The sequence below is a fragment of the Neopsephotus bourkii genome, unplaced genomic scaffold, assembly GCF_033783945.1.
Source record: "Neopsephotus bourkii isolate Nb327-2 ecotype Australia unplaced genomic scaffold, CSIRO-AGI_Nbou_v1 NB_1634, whole genome shotgun sequence".
In the NCBI taxonomy this organism is placed as follows: Eukaryota; Metazoa; Chordata; class Aves; order Psittaciformes; family Psittacidae; genus Neopsephotus; species Neopsephotus bourkii.
Window position 1 is genome coordinate 2632660 of NW_026902109.1, and position 18299 is coordinate 2650958.

General features: G+C 38.5%; 1 protein-coding gene across 3 annotated transcripts; it reads left to right on the forward strand.

Annotated features, from left to right (window-relative positions):
* Positions 1-825: 825 nt before the first annotated feature.
* UBE2D1 (ubiquitin conjugating enzyme E2 D1) lies at positions 826-17063 on the forward strand. Of its 3 annotated transcripts, XM_061373857.1 has the most exons (8): positions 933-976; positions 8723-8786; positions 8882-8913; positions 11067-11184; positions 11651-11728; positions 12173-12278; positions 14575-14668; positions 16186-17063. In XM_061373857.1, exons 4-8 carry the CDS (start codon positions 11134-11136, stop codon positions 16229-16231), a joined length of 375 nt encoding a protein of 124 aa, XP_061229841.1. In that variant the 5' UTR covers positions 933-976; positions 8723-8786; positions 8882-8913; positions 11067-11133; the 3' UTR covers positions 16232-17063. The 3 variants fall into 3 exon arrangements, with proteins under 3 accessions (XP_061229840.1, XP_061229841.1, XP_061229842.1); XM_061373856.1 differs by lacking the exon at positions 11067-11184 and having other exon boundaries at positions 826-976; XM_061373858.1 differs by lacking the exon at positions 933-976 and having other exon boundaries at positions 8882-8917.
* The last annotated feature ends 1236 nt before the right edge of the window (positions 17064-18299 follow it).

The window sequence follows — 18299 nt, forward strand, 5'->3', positions numbered from 1 at the left end:
GAGCCTTCTCCAGATAAAACCATCTCAGTCCCCTCAGCCGCTCCTCAATAAAATTTGTTCTCCAGACCCTTCACCAGCTTTGTTGCTCTTCTCTGGACCCACTCCAGCACCTCAGTGTTTCTCTTGTAGTGAGGGGTGCAGAACTGAACAAGGTGTGGCCTCACCAGTGCTCTGAGTACAGGGGCAACATGTGTGAGCCCTTGCCTGCATAGCTGTGGAGAGATGAGCCAGAGCAATACTGCCTTAAACTTCACAAACTCTCGTATCAATATGAGGATGACTAGTGTTTACTTAAAAAAAAAATAATTATCCGAGTCAGGACTTGCTAGTGTGGGACCTACTCAACAGCCTTTACAAACTACATGCCTTTCTTGCTTTGTACAGCATCGTGAATGTGATATCTGGCTTTTACCGGTGCAGGACTGCAGGTGCTGTAACTCTGAAGCTCCATGTGTGGAGTTTCCTCTTCTTCACGTCTCAGCATGACTGCAAAGGATGTGACCTTCAGATACCTTATGTTCTTTGAACACAAACAGCCGAATAGTACTTTAGTTTGCTTGTCACCCACAGAATTTCTGGGGAGGAGAGGAAAAGATCAAAACAAAACCCCCTCACAAAAGGCAGTAAACTTTAAGTGCCGTTATAAATAAAAGGAAATATTTAAGCTGCATAGCAGCTGCTCCTCCGGGCCCTGGGGTGTGGTACGCCCCGCCAGGGGGCAGCAGCGCCGCCGCGCTCCCCACGGACTGCACTTCCCAGCGCGCCCCGCAAGCGGCCCTGGCCTGCGCATGCGCAGGGGGGACACAAAGGGCCCTGCGAGCACGGGTTCCACCCCGTGGCCCCCCTCCCCCCCCCCCACCTCCGCGGCGCACGCGGGTGCCGTTACCCAGCCGCTCCGCCCCCACTCTCGCCGGCCGCGCTCCCTGGTGCCGCCGTTGTGTCCCGCGCTCCTATGGCGCTGAAGCGGATACAGAAAGTGAGTGGGGCCGAGCCGTGGGACCGGAGTAGAGCGGGGCGGAGAGGAGAAGCGAGGCGAGGGGAAGGCTGTCGCCGCCCAGCTGCTGCCCGAGAGTGGCGGCGGGCCGGGGCCGCCGCCAGCGGGAGGCGTTGCGGGTGCCGCTGCCCCGCGTTGTTTCCGCCTGGGGCCTGTCCTGCTTTCCGTCGCTCAGGTCATGTCCCTATTGCTGTCCCCTGGCTGCCGGCGCTGGTCCCGTGGGCCACTTCGGGGGGCGGAGGGGGTGAGCTCGGTGTGGGTCCTAGCTGTCCTGGACAGAGCGGTGATGAGGTGGAGAAAGGGTGGTTCTTGGGGTCCTGCGGTTTCGGGACTCTTCGCCTTCTTGAAGACCCACTAGTGCGAGTCAGTGTTTTAAACAGTCTTTAATAAAACATCTGAGAGAATTCCCAAGGGTATGGCTGTGAAGTAGTGGGTGACAGGCCACGTTGTGTTAACGGGTTATCTTTACTAGAGCTTCAAGTAAAATGTCTGTTGCCCGAATACTGCTCTCCTGTTATGCACAGCTTGGTTAGCTCTGTACGTAACTTTTTTTTCCACATTAAGAAGTGGAAAGAAGTACTGTCAGCCTAGTACTTGATATGATTTTTGAATGCATCCCAGTTGTGGAGTTTTGGGGTAACATTTGTAAATGAATGGTCAGTTTTTAAATATGGAGTAAATGTCTAGATTCCTTTTGTTTGGTAAGACCCAACTGGTCGCTGTGCAGTACAGACAAAAAAAGGACTCTGAATGGTAAACATAGAAGCTGAGGTAATGGTAGTGCCTTGGCAGCGTCATAGAATATGTGGTATTTTGTTGCTGTTGGTGTGCCGTGTTTAGTTGGCATTTGTGCTATCCCTGCAATTTCTCACTGTGGATTCCCTTTTGCTGTTTGAAAATGTTGGTATTGTATGTAGAAACAGATTTTTTATTTTTTGGTAAGGTGAGCAGTCGAAGAAAAATTGCAGGTTCTGGTAGTCTTCTGGTATCTTCGAGATGGAGTGGTAGTTTATGATTTTCCAAATGAGGTTCTGCTAAAATACGTTTTCTGAATTTTTCTCTCTTACTGCATTCCCCGTGAAACTTTCTGCTTTAGAGACTTCCATATGTATTGACAACACAGAATTTTGTTTAGTGTCACATTTTAAAATGTCGTGTTTGACAGATACGAGATTATGGGTAGAATCTTATTTATGAAAGAGTATCTTTCATTCTGCTAACTGTATTAGGTTTTGTTTCTACACTTTGAAAATGAAGGAAATTATTACCAGGATGCTGATTTTGTGATAGTGTAAGATGTTCTGATCGCACAATAACTTCTGTGTGAAGCATGAAGAGGTGTCAGGGAAGGGCCGACCAAAAGAGCTGAGATTAGTTTCAGAATTAGTTACTTCTTGCTTCTAGTTTGTTTCAGAAATGACAATGACTATTGCTGGGTTTTTGTTTTCTGCTTTTTGGGTTGTGTTGTTTTGTTGTTTACTTGGGGTTTGGGTTTTGTGGATTTTTTTGTTTTGGATGGGATGTTTTGTTTTGTTTTGGTTTTTTTTTATGGTTTTTCTTTTGTTTCAGGTTTGTGTTTCTTTGTTTGTTTGTTTTTAGGTTGTATTTTTTTTCTTTTTTAATACCCCTATCAGTATCTGCTGCCTTTCCAGGGCAATAAAAAATATTACTAGAGGGATTTAGTCAGCAGCTTGCTTGCCTCTGGAGCAGTAGAAGAGGAAATTGGCAAGGAAATAAGATAGTTTGTTTTTTCCAAACTTAGCCCCTTTATTTTAACTTCCCTTTTAAAACCATCTTGATGTCACAGTAATATGTAAACCTTTCCTGAAAATTACAAAACTGAAAGTTTAATGCCAGATGAAGTGTATTTGTATAATGGTGTGTTCCTCCAGTCTAACTTTCTGATATTCCAGACCAGCTATAAAGGTTGGTAGCTGTGGTGTATCTCAGCAATAGTAAGGGGTAAGAGGAAGTAGAGGAAATACTGTAGGGATTTCATAGTTTCATGAAGTGCCTGGAGGAACTCTTTGGAGAGCAAAGTGCTGTCAGAAAACACAACAGTACTACTTGGGAGCTTGTCAGTCTAGAGGTACTGTCTGAAGTTAAACTTGGATGGTTTTAGGGTGGTTGAGATTTGTACTTCTGAATTTAAGGGGTTTTGGTGGCAAGCTTGAGTGTTCATAATTATTTTGATAATCTGTGTGTTTGGGATGATAACACCTACAGAGGAAGCAAAGCTGTAATATGTGTCTTATACTGGCTGGGACTTCAATTTCTAAATAATGGTGCCATCATGAACTGTTTTGTTGCATCCTGTCTTCTGTTGATCAGCCTTGAGGGATTCCTCATAAGATGACAACATTGTGGACTTCAAGACTATACACTAGGAATGGAAAGATGTATTCCAGATGTTGCAAATTATGATAGCAAAACAAATAGCATAGGTTTTGGTTGCCAAGGGGTGTTGCTTAAAAGCTTTATTGTTGCCACCTCTGGAAATCGAGACACTATGGCTTTTGTGAGGGTAGAAAATAACTCAGACTGTCAGGTTATGCCTGTTAGTGCGTGGGTCAATTCTGCCCATTCATCCTATTCAGGACCATTTTTCTGAAATTCCTGTAATGACTTCTTGGTTAATGTGTCTAGTTGTGAATTTGTTGCCTTGTCAGTTCAGTATTACAGTTGAGGTGGTTTTTTTTTCATCATAAAACCTATACTTCTGTGTGCTTCTCTAGTGTTAATGGGGGTTGATACTCTGCTGGTAAATGGCTCAGGCTGTTCTGAAATACATACAAAACCAGTATTTACTTTTATTCTAAGCATAAAATATTTTTTTACTTAAAAGAGGTTTTGAAACCAGTTAGAAGACTGGTTTAAAAATAGCTGTTGTTTTTTATCTCATTTGTGCATAGTGCCTGATTGTTTTTCTCCTACAACTCAGTAATAATAGAAGCATTCAAACATTTAGGTATGTCAGTGGACTATATGTCTGTTTGTTTCAGTATGTGTTTCATGTATATGTAGACTAACAGGACATACTGACTATAATATTGATGTTGAAAATAACTGCTGTTACTGTAAATTGACTCTAGTAAATAAAATGTTATCAATATTTATGGTTTAGGTTTTGACTAAACTGAGTCACATGCTGTATTTAGATGATAACAAGCATACTGAGGAAACTTTTTGGATCTGTAATATAAGTGTTTTAATTTGCTTTGAAAATACCAGCTGTGATATCAGCAATATCTTTTTTCTTTTGCTTAAGAACAATGTATGAAATATAGTATATCCTTTATTAGTCTTACCTTTACATCAAGAAACATTATGACAAATATTTTGTTTACATTTACCAAGTTTATGAAGAACAGAGAATGCTTTAGCTAGCCAAAATCTAATCACTGGGCTTTTTTTTGGCAGCTAACTCCAAACAACATTAGTATAATAGCAGCAGTGTATGTTTGGAATTGGTAGGAAATGAGTTTGTGGTCTACAGTGCAAGAAATGAAGAACATAGCTGGCAAATATAAAAACCTAGATGTAAATAATGGTGTGGTAAAGGGTTCTGGTTGTGGGTTTGTGTTTCTTAGAGAATTTAAAAAAGCTTTTAGTGATGCTGCCTGCAGTTCATTTTCGTCTTCTGATAGTCTGCTTGTCTGTTTTTTGGGTTTTTTTACTCATCCTCATGATCATTGAGTGCTATCCTGAGAATATTTTTTTCTTGTTATCCAAGTAGCCTTTACAGTCTTGTTCCAGTAGCTTTTTTTGGAGAAAAGCCTGACTGCTAATGAAGCATACAAGTGTTAAATATAAGGATTTCCAGTCTTCACCATGAAATACATCCTGTATGTCAAATTATGCATTGACAATTGGCACTAGTCTGCACATTCAGAAATATTTCCAGCATTTATAGCTTACCATAGCATGTGTTTTACATGTCAAACTTAATTTTTTAAATTTTTTGCCTCATGCTGCCCACAGAGCTATTCTACAGTGCATGTGGTGCAGTGAAAGGTGATAATTGAAGGCTTTGCTGTGATCATCTCCAGTAATCGTTGTTTAGCATTTGCAGCATTATGCTAATATTCCTCTATTAGCTACACTTAGTCACAGGTCTGGCTTAAGTTGTGCTTGGCTGCTCTGTAGTTACAAACAGAAGTAGTTTGCTATAGCACCCGTTCATTGCAACTAGTTGGAGACATAGAATTAAGACTATTTAGAAGTAACATAGGCATAAAATTAACGGTGTTCTAGTCTGTAATATTTCCTGTGTTTGAGAAGATTAGAAGATTTATTTCTATCACTGTCCTCATCTTAGCTGTTTTCCCTGTACAAGTTTATCCTGGCTGTATTGAGATAGTGTGGCACGTGTTCGAGCTCATGGTACATGCTTTTATGCTGTGACATATGCCAGTGTTTGAAGTAACTGATACTTCTGTTTGCATATTTTGCAGACAAAATTTTGGGTTTATGTACTCTTGTAAAAATACTGCACTGGTGTACACTGTCATTTCTAGCGTTAACTTTCTCTTTTGAAACTGAATCTGCGGTGCTTTGAGTTATAGATCCTGTTTGTTAGCCTGTGTACATCAAAAGTCTTGCACCAGCATTTTCTATATCAGTGACTAAAAATACTGATACAGACAAGCCTTTGAAGTAACCAGACCTGCATCATGCAGCTACATGGTGATAATCCATAAAACACAAAGCTGCTGTAAGCAGTGAACTTACTGGGAAGTCTCCATGAGGTTTCAGCACATTGTGCTTTAAATAACCTTTAGCCCTTCTAACTTGACAAAGCAAGGTTTTGGGCTTCTTGTGCTGCTCTGTTCTTCTAGCTGCTTTGTATAGGTAATTCCTGTATTCAACTTACAATTCCTCTGTGAATATGTAAAGTCATGAAGCAGTTTTTCTACTTACTCTAGAGAATTATAACTGTTCTGCAGTGTTCCATTCTGGACACTGAAAAGTCAGGTGAACTCATTGTCTCCTTGCACCAGTTCAAAAAGATGTAAGAGAGCTTGAAACCCAAATCTTACAGCTCTCCAGATAATTTTGCTTTGAATATGAAACTTCAGAGCATAAATAATAACATAAATGTGATTTTGTTCTTTGTTTTTCCACAGCTTGATCTGAGCTTCTGTACGTAGAGGCTCATACTGTTAATACTGTCAGTTTCAGTTTACAAATGTAGTTTGATCATGTTAACAATAGTATTTTTAAACCTCATTAGGTTCAGTACAATATTTCTTGTGGTTGGAAAACGTCTTGAATTAGCTTTATTACTGTTTTGAAGCTTGGTCAGGCCTTGTTTCTTAGCTGCAGAAGCTCTTGGAATGTATTTGTTACTCTTGTTATGGTCTAGGGTAATTGGTTGAAAAGAGCCTCTTCATTCATCATTGTTAGGGAAATACTCATAACAGGAGCTGATAGTTCTGGCTCTCATCCAGGTATGATTAAAAACCGGTGGGGGTTCATCCTGGACAAATTTCAGTGCCTTTAGCCTGCAGAAGTTGAAAATGGATACCTGAGGAGACTCACCCAGTTCCTGCCAGTTCTGAAGTACATATGAAAGAAAACCAATTTGTGCGGTTTTGGGGCATGTGAAGATCTTGACTCTTATGGACTTGTGACTCCAAAATTAAGTGCTTGCCTAGCAGTTCACACATGCTTTAAGGAATGTTTGTATATATTTTAGAGACTTTCTGAAGAGCTTAAGCTGAATATTTTTTTTCCCATCATTGCCTTTAATTTAGTAGTCAGTGAACACTATAAAATACGTGCTTTTTAGGCTTTGATTTGGCCAGCAGTCTTGTGTAGTTGGCTTTGTTTGTTTTTGTTTTTAGTACGTGTACAAGACTTAATCTTGTTGGGTTAGATTTTGAGTTGCAAATTAGAGAGTGGCTGTAACCGCTCTGCTGCTGGTGATGCTTGCTACAGTGCTGATGACTCTTAGAAACTTGAGACTTGTTGACTGCCTTAGTGTACTGGCAATGATTTGGTTTTGCATGGATTGCTGGCTCTCTGTAGCAATCCCTCAATGAAATTTGAATCCTCCGATTAAAAATGGAACTGCGCTTTTAGAGGGTTTTGCTGTTGCTTTTATTAGTCTAAGTCTAGCCTGCAGTGTTGTTTCTGGACCAGCATACAATTTCACCAACAGAGTAAAGTTAAGGACAGACAAGTAATGCTAGCTGGCAACTGGAGCTATTTCAGTTTATGAAAGAACTGTCTCTGTTGTTTTAAATCACAAGGACCGTGAGGAGTGACTTCAGAGCAAGTGGTAACATTTCTACTCTATTTCGGCTGAAGATACGTTGAAGTGCCTTTCTTTGTGTTCAGGGTCAGAAGTGAACCTGTAAGCAGTGTAGGAAGTAAGAGTTCAGATGCCAGGTCCATGGTAAATTGGGTCCCTCAGAGTAGTGTGTGAGTTGAAATGTTTACTGGATGTCTTAAATGGATAAATATATCACAGTAGCTGAGAAGAACAGAGTTTTAACCCTTCAAATTGTATGTAAGGTCTGATTGCACTATGTGCATGAATTCCACACTTCAGCTAAACTTTGAATTTAAGCCTTGGAATTTTAGAAGTAGTTGACATGACTAATGATTTATTATTTTTTTTTTAATAGAAATGTTACTCCTTAAGCTAAATTCAAGGAAATATTTGCAGTCCTGCTTATGTCTGTTGTTGGCTTAAATGTGTATGTTTTGAGTAATTACTTGAGTGACTTGGGAACAGTGGTTTAGCACACATCTTTTAGCTTATTTCTATGGAAATATTTGCACATAATCATTAAACTTACTGCAATGTAGTTCCTATCAGGTCAGAATTGAGAAAAAGTTGTTTGTTGTTAGTATGGTAGAATTTCAGACATCCAAAGTAGTATATTGAATTAAAAAAGAAAAACAAACCAACATTAATGGTTTGGTTTGCATTTCATATAGCGATGAAAAATCAAGTGAAAAGCTGAGCTGGTTTTGTGTAATTAAATAATAATTTTAAATTATTTGGGACTGTATGGACTCCTGTAAGGGAATGAAGTTAGTTGATCTGCAAAAGCTTCTCTGAATGCTTAAATTTCAACTTGCCTGGCAGCTTTTTAGTAGCTGGCTTGGGAGGATTTTTGGAGGGGGTTTTGGGGGGTTGGGGTGGGTGGGGGAGAAACAGGGAAGGCCTGCAGGGAATTAAATAAGGTGTAGAGCAAATGTTTTCTTTTATTTTATAGTTTACTTAGGAACCTTTATTTTGTGTTCATATGTCATCTCTAGGTAGACTGCAAGCATTTAATGATCTAGCTTAACTCAGCTAGTGTGCATAGATTAGGCCAATGCAAGAAACTTTTGTAAAATTAAAAGCAAAAGGAAAGTCAGATTAGCAGTTAGATTTCTAAATTAGCAGTGAGTTTACAGACAAATCAAGAAATCCTTTGTTGTCCTCATTCCTTCCACCCTCCCCTCCATGGCTACTTCAGTATAACCAGCTTATTAAGAACTTGGCTGTAACTCGGAAGGTACTTTTAGACACTAATTTATAGCACAGTGTTGTCTTTAGCAGCTGGCAAAAACCCCTTTTGGTATCAATTGGCATTTCAAGTGTTGGTTTCTTTAAAAATACCACAGACCTATTTAATAAGATCTTTTTGTGTTCTTACTTTTGATGTGGTGGTGTTGAGTCGTACATATTTTCGTGTACATGTCTTTCAGTTATTGGTGTGTTTCTTACAGGAACTAAGTGATCTGCAGCGAGATCCACCGGCCCACTGCTCTGCCGGACCTGTTGGAGATGACTGTAAGCTGTTAATAGGACCTTGTCACAGTTGACTTTTTTTTTTGTTACAAAAGAAGTTAAAAAAATCTCTAATTGCTGTATCTTTTTATTTTCAGTGTTTCACTGGCAAGCAACAATTATGGGACCTGTAAGTATGTAATTCATGCCCCTTATAAAGTAGACCTTGTTACCCTTTTTGTAATGGAAGAATTCATTTGGGTTTCTATAAACCTGGCAGTCAAATTCAGCTGTATTGTGTATAAGATCAAGGGTGGTATTGTTCTTATTAGTCTGGTACTAATTTACTTCTGTAATGGTTAGAAAATCTGTCCTTTTCACGAAGCTAGGGGTGCTTAATCAGTCATCTGCAGTGTTTGAATTGTTGATGTATGCTCCAGAGTGAAAAGCTTGCTTTTCAAAGACTGTCATTTCACTTCTGGAAGGCTCATCCATCTGGAAGGACAAAGAGTGGGTATAATCCAATATTAAAATTGGTAACTGTAAACAAGAGTGGAGTTGCACAGGCTGATTTGGGGGCTTTTAGGTAGAGCTTATGTGATTGCTGTGATGTGGCTATGCCAAAAAGATGGCTTTTGCGAACTGTAGATCAGCAGCTGCAGGTACTTTGGTTCGTGTGCAAGAAAAGCCTGCTTTTCTTGGGTTGAGAGAGATCTCTTAAATACTCCATTTATTGTTCTTGTCAAGGAAATGACATAAGAAAGGACAAAACTTAAGAACAAAGTTTTAAAGGAAAGCTGAGAAGAGTTTTAGCAAAAAAAACCCTCACGTAACTTGATGAAAGGAGTATTTATTAATATCACGGTAAGGAGTATATATTCCTAGTGTTTCCTTTTGGACTTTCTTGGTTTAGATGGTGAGCTGAATCACTGTGTGAGTTGAAATTTTGAGACAATGCTTAATCGATTAAAGGTGCAGCATCACATGGTGGGCAAAAGTGGGATTGTCTGCTTGGAGACTGCGTTTTCAGCATGGCTGCTCTGAAGCAATGGAAGATCAGTTACAAATTTGCTGGTCATATGCTGGAGTCTGTTGTCCAACTTGTCAATAGCTCAGCAGCAACTGAAGTGATTGTGGCACATTTTTCTGTAGGATACTAATGCTTTGGGCATTTTTCTTTAACAACTGTGTTCTTTCACATACAAAGTCATTTGCCCCTTGCCCTTCTGTGCTGCTTAAAGATGAACGGCAAAAAAGCAAAGAAGGTAGGAGGTAACAAAAGCTTATGTGCTAATTGTCACCAATAATGTCTCTGTCCTGAATGACTCTTAACCTGAATAAGGAAATACTAGCATATATATCCCAATTTAAATTCAACTTTTTCTTCTAGCTTGCAGTTCACTCTTCATATTCTGTAGTGGAAAATACTCTTTGCTTCAGGTTCTTCAAATTTCTGTAGTTGGGCTGGCAAGGGATGCTCATTCTTATCCTTTTCTCAGCCATATCTTCTGAGATAGAAGTAAAGAACATCTGGAGGATATTAATCCTTTATCTTGATAATAGAAGGGAATAGGGATGCACATGCTGTATGTTCCCTGATGACCTGAGGAAAGCACAGGTCTAAAGCTTACCCTCAAAATTCACTGTGGAAGTAGGGTAACCTCTTCTCCTGCCTGTGGGCATCATCAGTTTGTTTTATATACGCTACTTACTCGTAAAACACGATGTGACTTAACTCTGCCTTCCCTCTCACACTGAACTTGTCTCAACTTCAGTTTATTTTAACTTTGACAAATCCGTTCAGAATGCATGCAAGGAGTCCTTTCAAACCTAATTGGCAGTACAGCAGTAATTTCTTCTGATGATAGCTCACGTCGACTTCTTAGTAATACTATATATAACCTGCCTTACATTGCAACACTGTCTGTATTTTGAGTAAGACAACATGTCTTAGTTGCAACATTTGTGATCTTGCCTTGTATTCATCTCTAAAGCGGTAATTTTCCCTTATTTCCAAGGTAAACATTTCCTTTAAAAAGGTCTGCATTTGCTTCCATTAGAAACCCCTAAAACTTGATCTTTTGCAGCTTTGCTGAGATCGAGTTCCTGTGTTGCTGTTTTAAATTTATCAAGTGACGAGGAAGGTTTTCTTCCTTTTACTTGAAACAGCAGCACTGCTCTCTATAATTTAGCCACTGAGACTTTTCCCCTCACTTTTCTACTTAATAAAAATGGAAGATTTCCTCAACAGATGACTGCAACAAAGTTATTTCTTTCTATTAACTGTGTGCAACCTGGACCTAAACCTGTGCACATGTTCTCTAACAAAATGCATGTTCACAGATTTGTACAGGTCACAAAGATGTTGTGTGTTTTAAAACTCCCTGATGTCATCATGATCAACTGAATTATGTTGGAAAATCCTACTCTTTGCATCTGCAAAGAGATACCACTTCTTAAGGTAAGTATATTTGTAGCTTAAGGGTGGAAGAGGAGGAGGATCAGAGCAGCTGTGATGTTGCATGGAGACAGGATCTGGAAGACCTGCTCTGGGTTTTGTATTCCCCTTGGTGCTGTGGAGCTGATGGATCAGTCATTTTGAAGGTACACCAGTCCAGCGCTGCTCCTTCCCCTTCTCTTCCCAAGAAGGGCAACACTCCGTAGCCGTATTGTACTACTGCAGTAATAGCTATGGTTGATGTTACTGTAGCTGTGCAGGCCAATGGGAGGGTTCAATTCCCTCTGTGCCTTCTCAGTACACAGCCTATAGCGGACTGTGGCCCATAGTGTAGGCTGTGTACTGGGGGGAGAAATCAGTTTTTCAGAGATACTCACAGCTTTGGGAGGTTGTCTGTGTTCAGAAGAGAAATTCCAAAATACCTGAAATATATTAATGTGTTTTGTTTGTTCTGTTTTTTCTTTCCCAGCCTGATAGCGCGTATCAAGGAGGAGTATTTTTTCTCACAGTACACTTTCCAACAGACTACCCTTTTAAGCCACCAAAGGTAAGGCCTTACACTGAAAACTTACATGGTTTTGTGTTTTGGTTTTTGTGGATTTTTGCTTTTTTTTGTGGTTTTGGTGTGGGTTTGGGGTTTTTTTTTTTGTAGTTTTGGGATATTTCGTTTGGTTGGTTTTGGTTGGTGGTTTGTTTTTTTGGTTTTGTTTTGTTTTGGTTGGGTTCTGGGGGGTTTGTTGGTTTGGTTTTTTTTTTCAAAGCTTTGTTTGTATCTCGTAGTTCTTTGAGGCTTAATTTTGGAAGTTAAAACCAGAAAGGCCAGCAGCAGGGTAAATGTTCATAGCAGATGAATAGATAAGACTGCACAGTAAAGTGTCTTGGCAGATCTACTGAAGGGACTGCGTTAAGGATTCCAAATGTAATGAACATAATTTGATGTTACTTGTTTCTTGGTTTTGTTATTGTTTTTATTTTTCTTTTTTTACTCCAGATTGCTTTTACAACAAAAATATACCACCCAAACATAAACAGTAATGGGAGTATTTGTCTTGATATCCTGAGATCACAATGGTCACCAGCTCTGACTGTATCTAAAGGTAAACTCACAGATTTGCTAAAGTGTTTATGAAATCATATAAACTGCTGTGGTACTTATTTGAATATTACTGTACTGTCTAAGGGTGGCAGTGGGAATTCATTTATCCTGCACATAACAACAGTGGCAAATTCCATTGGAATTCTTGTTATGATCCAAGATCTAGCATGGCTTATTTGGAGTGTCACATTACATAAAATACTAGGTGCGTGGCAAATAAATGTTCTAAACCAAATTGGGTAAGTTAGTAAATGTTCAGTTAGCTTGAAATGCAACTTCTGTTATAGCTGACTGTGCATGCAGAACTGAGGAGAAACAGGTGAGCAGGGCTTCAGAATCAAATTAATTTGGATGTAAGTGGAAAACCCTGATACTGATGTGTGGGCTTAATTGATTGCCTGTTGATAGCTCTTTGGGTTGCCTAAGAATCCTTGTGTGGGCTAAGGTCTTCCTTACACTTTATTTTAAAATCAGATAAATTGTTCTGTTTTGCATTCCTCTGTAAGATGGATATTTTAAAATGTAGCTGCTTTCAAAGTCATCAGTAAAAGATGTATTAAGATATTCTAGTCCTGTAATTAAACTTTCCCAAATTGAACACTGTAGGTTTTTGGAACATTGAATTTTCAGTGAAGCAGTTCTGTCATTGTAGGCATTTTATGTCACTTCAAAAGCTCCCTAAAATCTAGGTGCTATCATTGTTCTTTCTCGCCCATCCTCAAAATGCTTAGGCTCACTCTTAGTCATATTACAGCAAGTTCTCATGTGACTCAAAAGGTTAAACAGTATGACATCTTGCCTAAGTTCTTGAGAGCTCTCTAAGTCATGTGTCTTGGTTTAGAGCAGTGTCATTGCATTTGGTGTACAAGCAAGGAAAAAATTGGCCAATGAAAATTGCTCTGTGCAAGTGGAATTCCTGTACCTCCTTGGAAAAGCAACTTATTTTCACACGCAATGATGCTGCAGTGCAGTGATCTCAAGCTAAATAAAATCCAATTTTAATACTGTTTCCTGAAGTAATTGCTGAAGATATGAATTAGTCTTGCGTGCAGTTGGTAACAACTTTTTACAGAAATTGGTTGATTTATCACGGAGCAAAAATTGTCTTGTTTCTAGCTATTAAGAAGGTATTTAGCAAATGAAAGTGAGCCCTTGTATCATGTTTAGCAGTTGGCATTTGCAATTGAAAACTGTTGAAGTTTTTAGATCTTCAGCACTTTTTTTGTGTCTTGTACAGCGTTCCTCAAGTTCCTCTATTTCTGGAGCAGTTTGGTCTTGTGTTCTGATTTGATGTGCTTTTAATTTGCAAGCACATCATGTATTTCATAAACTGGAAATTAAGGCAGTGGCTCATGGAAGTTTCTCCTTTATTGTTTTTGTTTTGCTGATTGAAAGCATTGCAACACATCGATAGCACCTCTGATTGGTGTGACCAAGTATTCTAACCCAATTTTCTATATTACTGGTATATTTTGCACTTAATAAAATATGTCAGTATGAAGTGAGTGGACTTGCTACAGCTGAAAGTAAGTTTTAGTACAGACTCTCTGGTAACAAGAAAAAGCATGTTAAAAAAACCTCCAGTTCTACAGCAGCTTCTTATGGTACCATCAAATTCCCTTTCACAAGACATTTAGAATTGTTTAACTTTGAACTCTTGTGTTCATACTAGTTATGAGTATTAAAAAAAGGAATTTCCTGGAAAATATGGATTGAAAATGTTAGGAAAAAATCAAACTCCCTTCATTCAGTACCACAAAATTAATATGGAATTATAAGTGAATTCCTGCATATAATCCTGATGAAATATTTTCCCAAAATGGAAACCACACATCAAATTCAGTGAAATGTTCATATTAAGGAGAAAACAACTGTCAGCACAGAAGTGGGGAAGGCTATGCACAAATAGTATTGCATTGCAGTGTAATGTAAACTGTATTTATTATCCTAAATAATTGTAGATGGAAGGGCTTATTTTAATTAACTACATACACTGTTTCTATATAACTCTGTAGGCTGCAGTTTATTTAATGCTCATGGTTTAAAACACGAGAGAGAGATCATTACAAAAGGTGTAGGTCCCTGGATTGCAAGTTCTCTAGGATAGTATCAGGTGGTGTTTACTTGGGACCTAGAAAAATTATGCTGAGCAGAACTGCTGTGTGAAAGCTCACTACTTCCATGCATTCTCTTTCCAATCTCCCTTTTACCAATCTCATTCTGTGTACTGGGATATATTAAAGGATTATTGAAATGAAGCAAACTAACTTGTTTAATCTAGTGTCTCTTTTATTTAGTTCTATTGTCCATATGCTCCTTACTTTGTGATCCTAATCCAGATGATCCTTTAGTACCAGACATTGCACAGATCTACAAGTCAGACAAGGAAAAGTGAGTATAACATATACACAATTGTGTGTGGTACTTGCAGATGGTTATCTGCTATGCACCTTCTGTTTTAGCTTTTAAAGATACTTTCTGATAGATTTCTGTAGGATGAGATTTTTTAAATCTTGAAAATACTGCTCAGTGGAATGGCAAGCAGAGAACTGTGGGCATACACAACTGTAGGGTAATTACTAATTTTTTGCACCTAGTTGCATAAAACCTTCACATTTATATTCATTTCATGAAAAATAACTTCCCAAATATGAGTTATCTGTTGCTAGTGTGACCCTCTGGTTGTAAAACCTGTGTCTTTAGTAAGATGTTAGATATGAACAACAAACATGTTTTTGACGCTGTTTTACAAATCTAGTATAGGGCAGTACTTGGTTCTTCTTAGTGCTAAGAACTATTATGTGCACTTTGTAGCATCTTACACTGAAAAAGAACCTTAGATCTTGAAGGAAGTTTCTAATCTTGGGAAGGTAACATGGACAGCACATAAATGAAGTATTACATACTTCTGAACCAAACCTGATTTTGATTTGAGAAGTTTCAGCTCTAAAAGTACTATACTGCCTGAAACATCTCTTCTGGGGTCTTTGGCTTACAGTGTGGAACCACCTGGATTTCCCAAAGTTCAATTTTTAAGGCTTGCTGACTTATTGTCACCTCTAAGGAGGGTTTTGAAATGCTCATCTTACAGCTACACACAGGGCTGAACCTTCACAATATTGGGTAACAGTCTTTAGAGATCACTACACCAGTGCTTTAGCATAGTGGTGTTTCTTTCCAAAGCACTACCTCTCTGGAGTGATTCTTTTGAGCACTCAAGCTTTGAATACTGATCTGTGGATAACTAAGCTAAGCGATGCATTGATTTCTTCAGTTTGTTGCAGTTGTGAATGGCAGGAAGCTTGAGCCTTTCGTTCCACAGTTTAGACTGCATGATTTCCAAAGGATTCCATGGATGAAATACTACCTGTGAGATTTTTCCATTTTTGCTGCTTTCTTCTTGATGTAGCAGCTACCTGCTTATCCTGGGCTTACCAACTTTTCCAGAAAATTTTCCTTTCAGGTTCTGAAATGCAGATGGCAGTGCAGAATGGAGAATAAAGTATGATTAAAACAAACAAAACCCCACTGTGCCTTCTCTCCCTACCGTTTCCAAAACCAGTTCATTTATACTGAATTTTATGCAGCTAAAAAGTGTGAATTTTGTTAGACTGTTAATAGTTACACATTTAGGAATAATTGACAAATTCCTGTTAAGGTACAAATCAGGTACACATACATTTTAATACAAACTTGTGAGACTGGTTTTCAGTTTGAGTCCAGATAGCGTTGATAGGTAACCTTAAACTGTGTGTACGATGAGTATATGTTGCTTGGCTTTTAGACTATTTCATTATTGACTCAGTGCCAAGAGATGAAAAGTTTTAATGTGTTAGTGACAGCATGTGGCTGTTGCCGATGTATCACTAACAGCTTTTCACTGTAATGCCTTCTTTCTGCACATACAGATACAACAGGCATGCAAGAGAATGGACTCAGAAATATGCAATGTAAACTTCTGAAGACTTTTTCATATACCAGAGTACTGTAAATTCTAGGATTTTTTCAAAATTAGAAGGAAATGGAGCACAGTTTACTGTTTCAACGTATCAAGATGCGCCTTGAATTTTTTTCAACCATGTGAGTGTGTTTCTGGAGCAAGGGAGAACCAACTTCCAAAAACAACCTTTTGACTGTGATCAGAATATTTATCCTCTTTGTATGCTTTGCAGAAGACATTTAATATGGTTTTTAAGAGTTGGGCATCTGCATCTTCAGACTAAAGTTCCATAGTGCAGTTGTAAAGCAACCAAATTATTTTTGCTGGAAAAAAGTAGCTGGTTTTATGTGATGAATACTGTATGTGTGTCCTTGAAGTAAGCTGTCCGTTTCGTGTGTTCAAATTTCATTTTGTTAATTCACTTACGTAATTTGTTATTTTTTTATTGTATAGACTAAATATTTTATTTACCATCTAAGTTGTTTCATTTTAGACTTACTAGCTTGTGCACAGTATTGACAAGATACAACTGCTAGTAATGAAAATAATTGGAGTATCCCACCCCTTAGGATATTCTACAGACTGACTGCAGATTTCTTAAAACCTAAAATTATCTTTGCACTGTAATTCTTTATATGCTGATTATGGAGAAACACTTGGTTTTGGTTCTGTTGCATACTTGATTTTATTGCAATGTGAACTAATTGCACTGCTATGTAGAAAGATATGTAACCATTTTGTTGCTATTCACAACCAATTTTTGACATGGGCAACATAACACTACCACAGACCTTTTACAAATCTAAATATCGCCTTTTCCATATAAATAAAATGCCTTTTCTACTATTTGTCTTGGCTATTTTTTTTATCATACGTATTTTTAAATTTCTCATTCTAACACTAGAGAATCAAAATATGTGTGCATGTGTCCTGTAGACAACAGCGAGGGGAAAGCCGTGCATCTCAAAACTTAAAACTGTGTTGCAATTTATTTTTATGCTAGCTTCTGCCTAATTTATTTAGCATGCTGTGCCCGTTGTTTTATATAGGATTTAAACTAGTTTAATGGTGTGTTACAGATGGCAGAAATTGTGTGTTGTGATATCAAACACTTGTTGAGGTGGTGTGTTTGCAGCAGCAGAATGTTACAGTAAACTTGCACTTGAAGCCAACTTTCCATTAACTATCACTTCAGTTGCTTCAGACTGTCCACGCAGAAAACCAGTGCTCCTGAAGAGAAGCAATATGTACTTATAAAGTGCATTAAAAGTGGAAGAAGTTTGATTTCCTACCCTACATTCTTGGGTATCTGAAAACAAAAATGTGATCGTTTTTTCTCTGTACCTTGCACATGAAATAAGTGATTTTCAATTGGCAAATTTGTCATCATAATATAAATTGTTAAGACAATGCAGTATTTGGCCTTTTTATTTTAATGAATGCCAAAACTGGCATTGGGAGTGGTTGGGAGAGGGGAAGTGTGCACAGTAGGAGCTTGTATTCCTGCTGGAGGATCGTTGTTATCTTCATGCTTGCTGTCCTACAGACCTGACCTAAGTTGTGTAAGTTGGTCACACATGGGCAAATGTTACTCCTGTGTTACGGTTTTATTTATGATGTAACGATGACTTCTGAAACAAAATCTTGATGGGGAATGGCTCAGTTATTCTTGGAGGCTTAAGCAAACATGGCTATTTTAAGTTAAATAAAGGTGGAAGATTCTGTTGCTAATGTGTGCTTCACTATATTTGAAGTAATACACTGGTGCTAGGGCAGACAAAGCAGCTGTTTATACTTTCCTCTGAAACAGTGGTAGAAAGTTGATCATCACAATGTGTTCCCATAGCTTTTTTTTTTTTCCTAGATCAGTAGTAATACAGTTGTATTAGAAGTTATTTAAAAGTCTGCATTATCTATATTGAATAGTGTGAAACTGGAAGTTTGAATTGCATCTCAGAATACTTGCTACCTTACGACTTGCTGTATTTCAACTGGCCATTTTTCGGCTCGTGTCATACGTGCAGGACTGCCTTTCCATCACAGTATGAGAGCAGCAGGCTCATCAGAAAACGAAGACCGGCT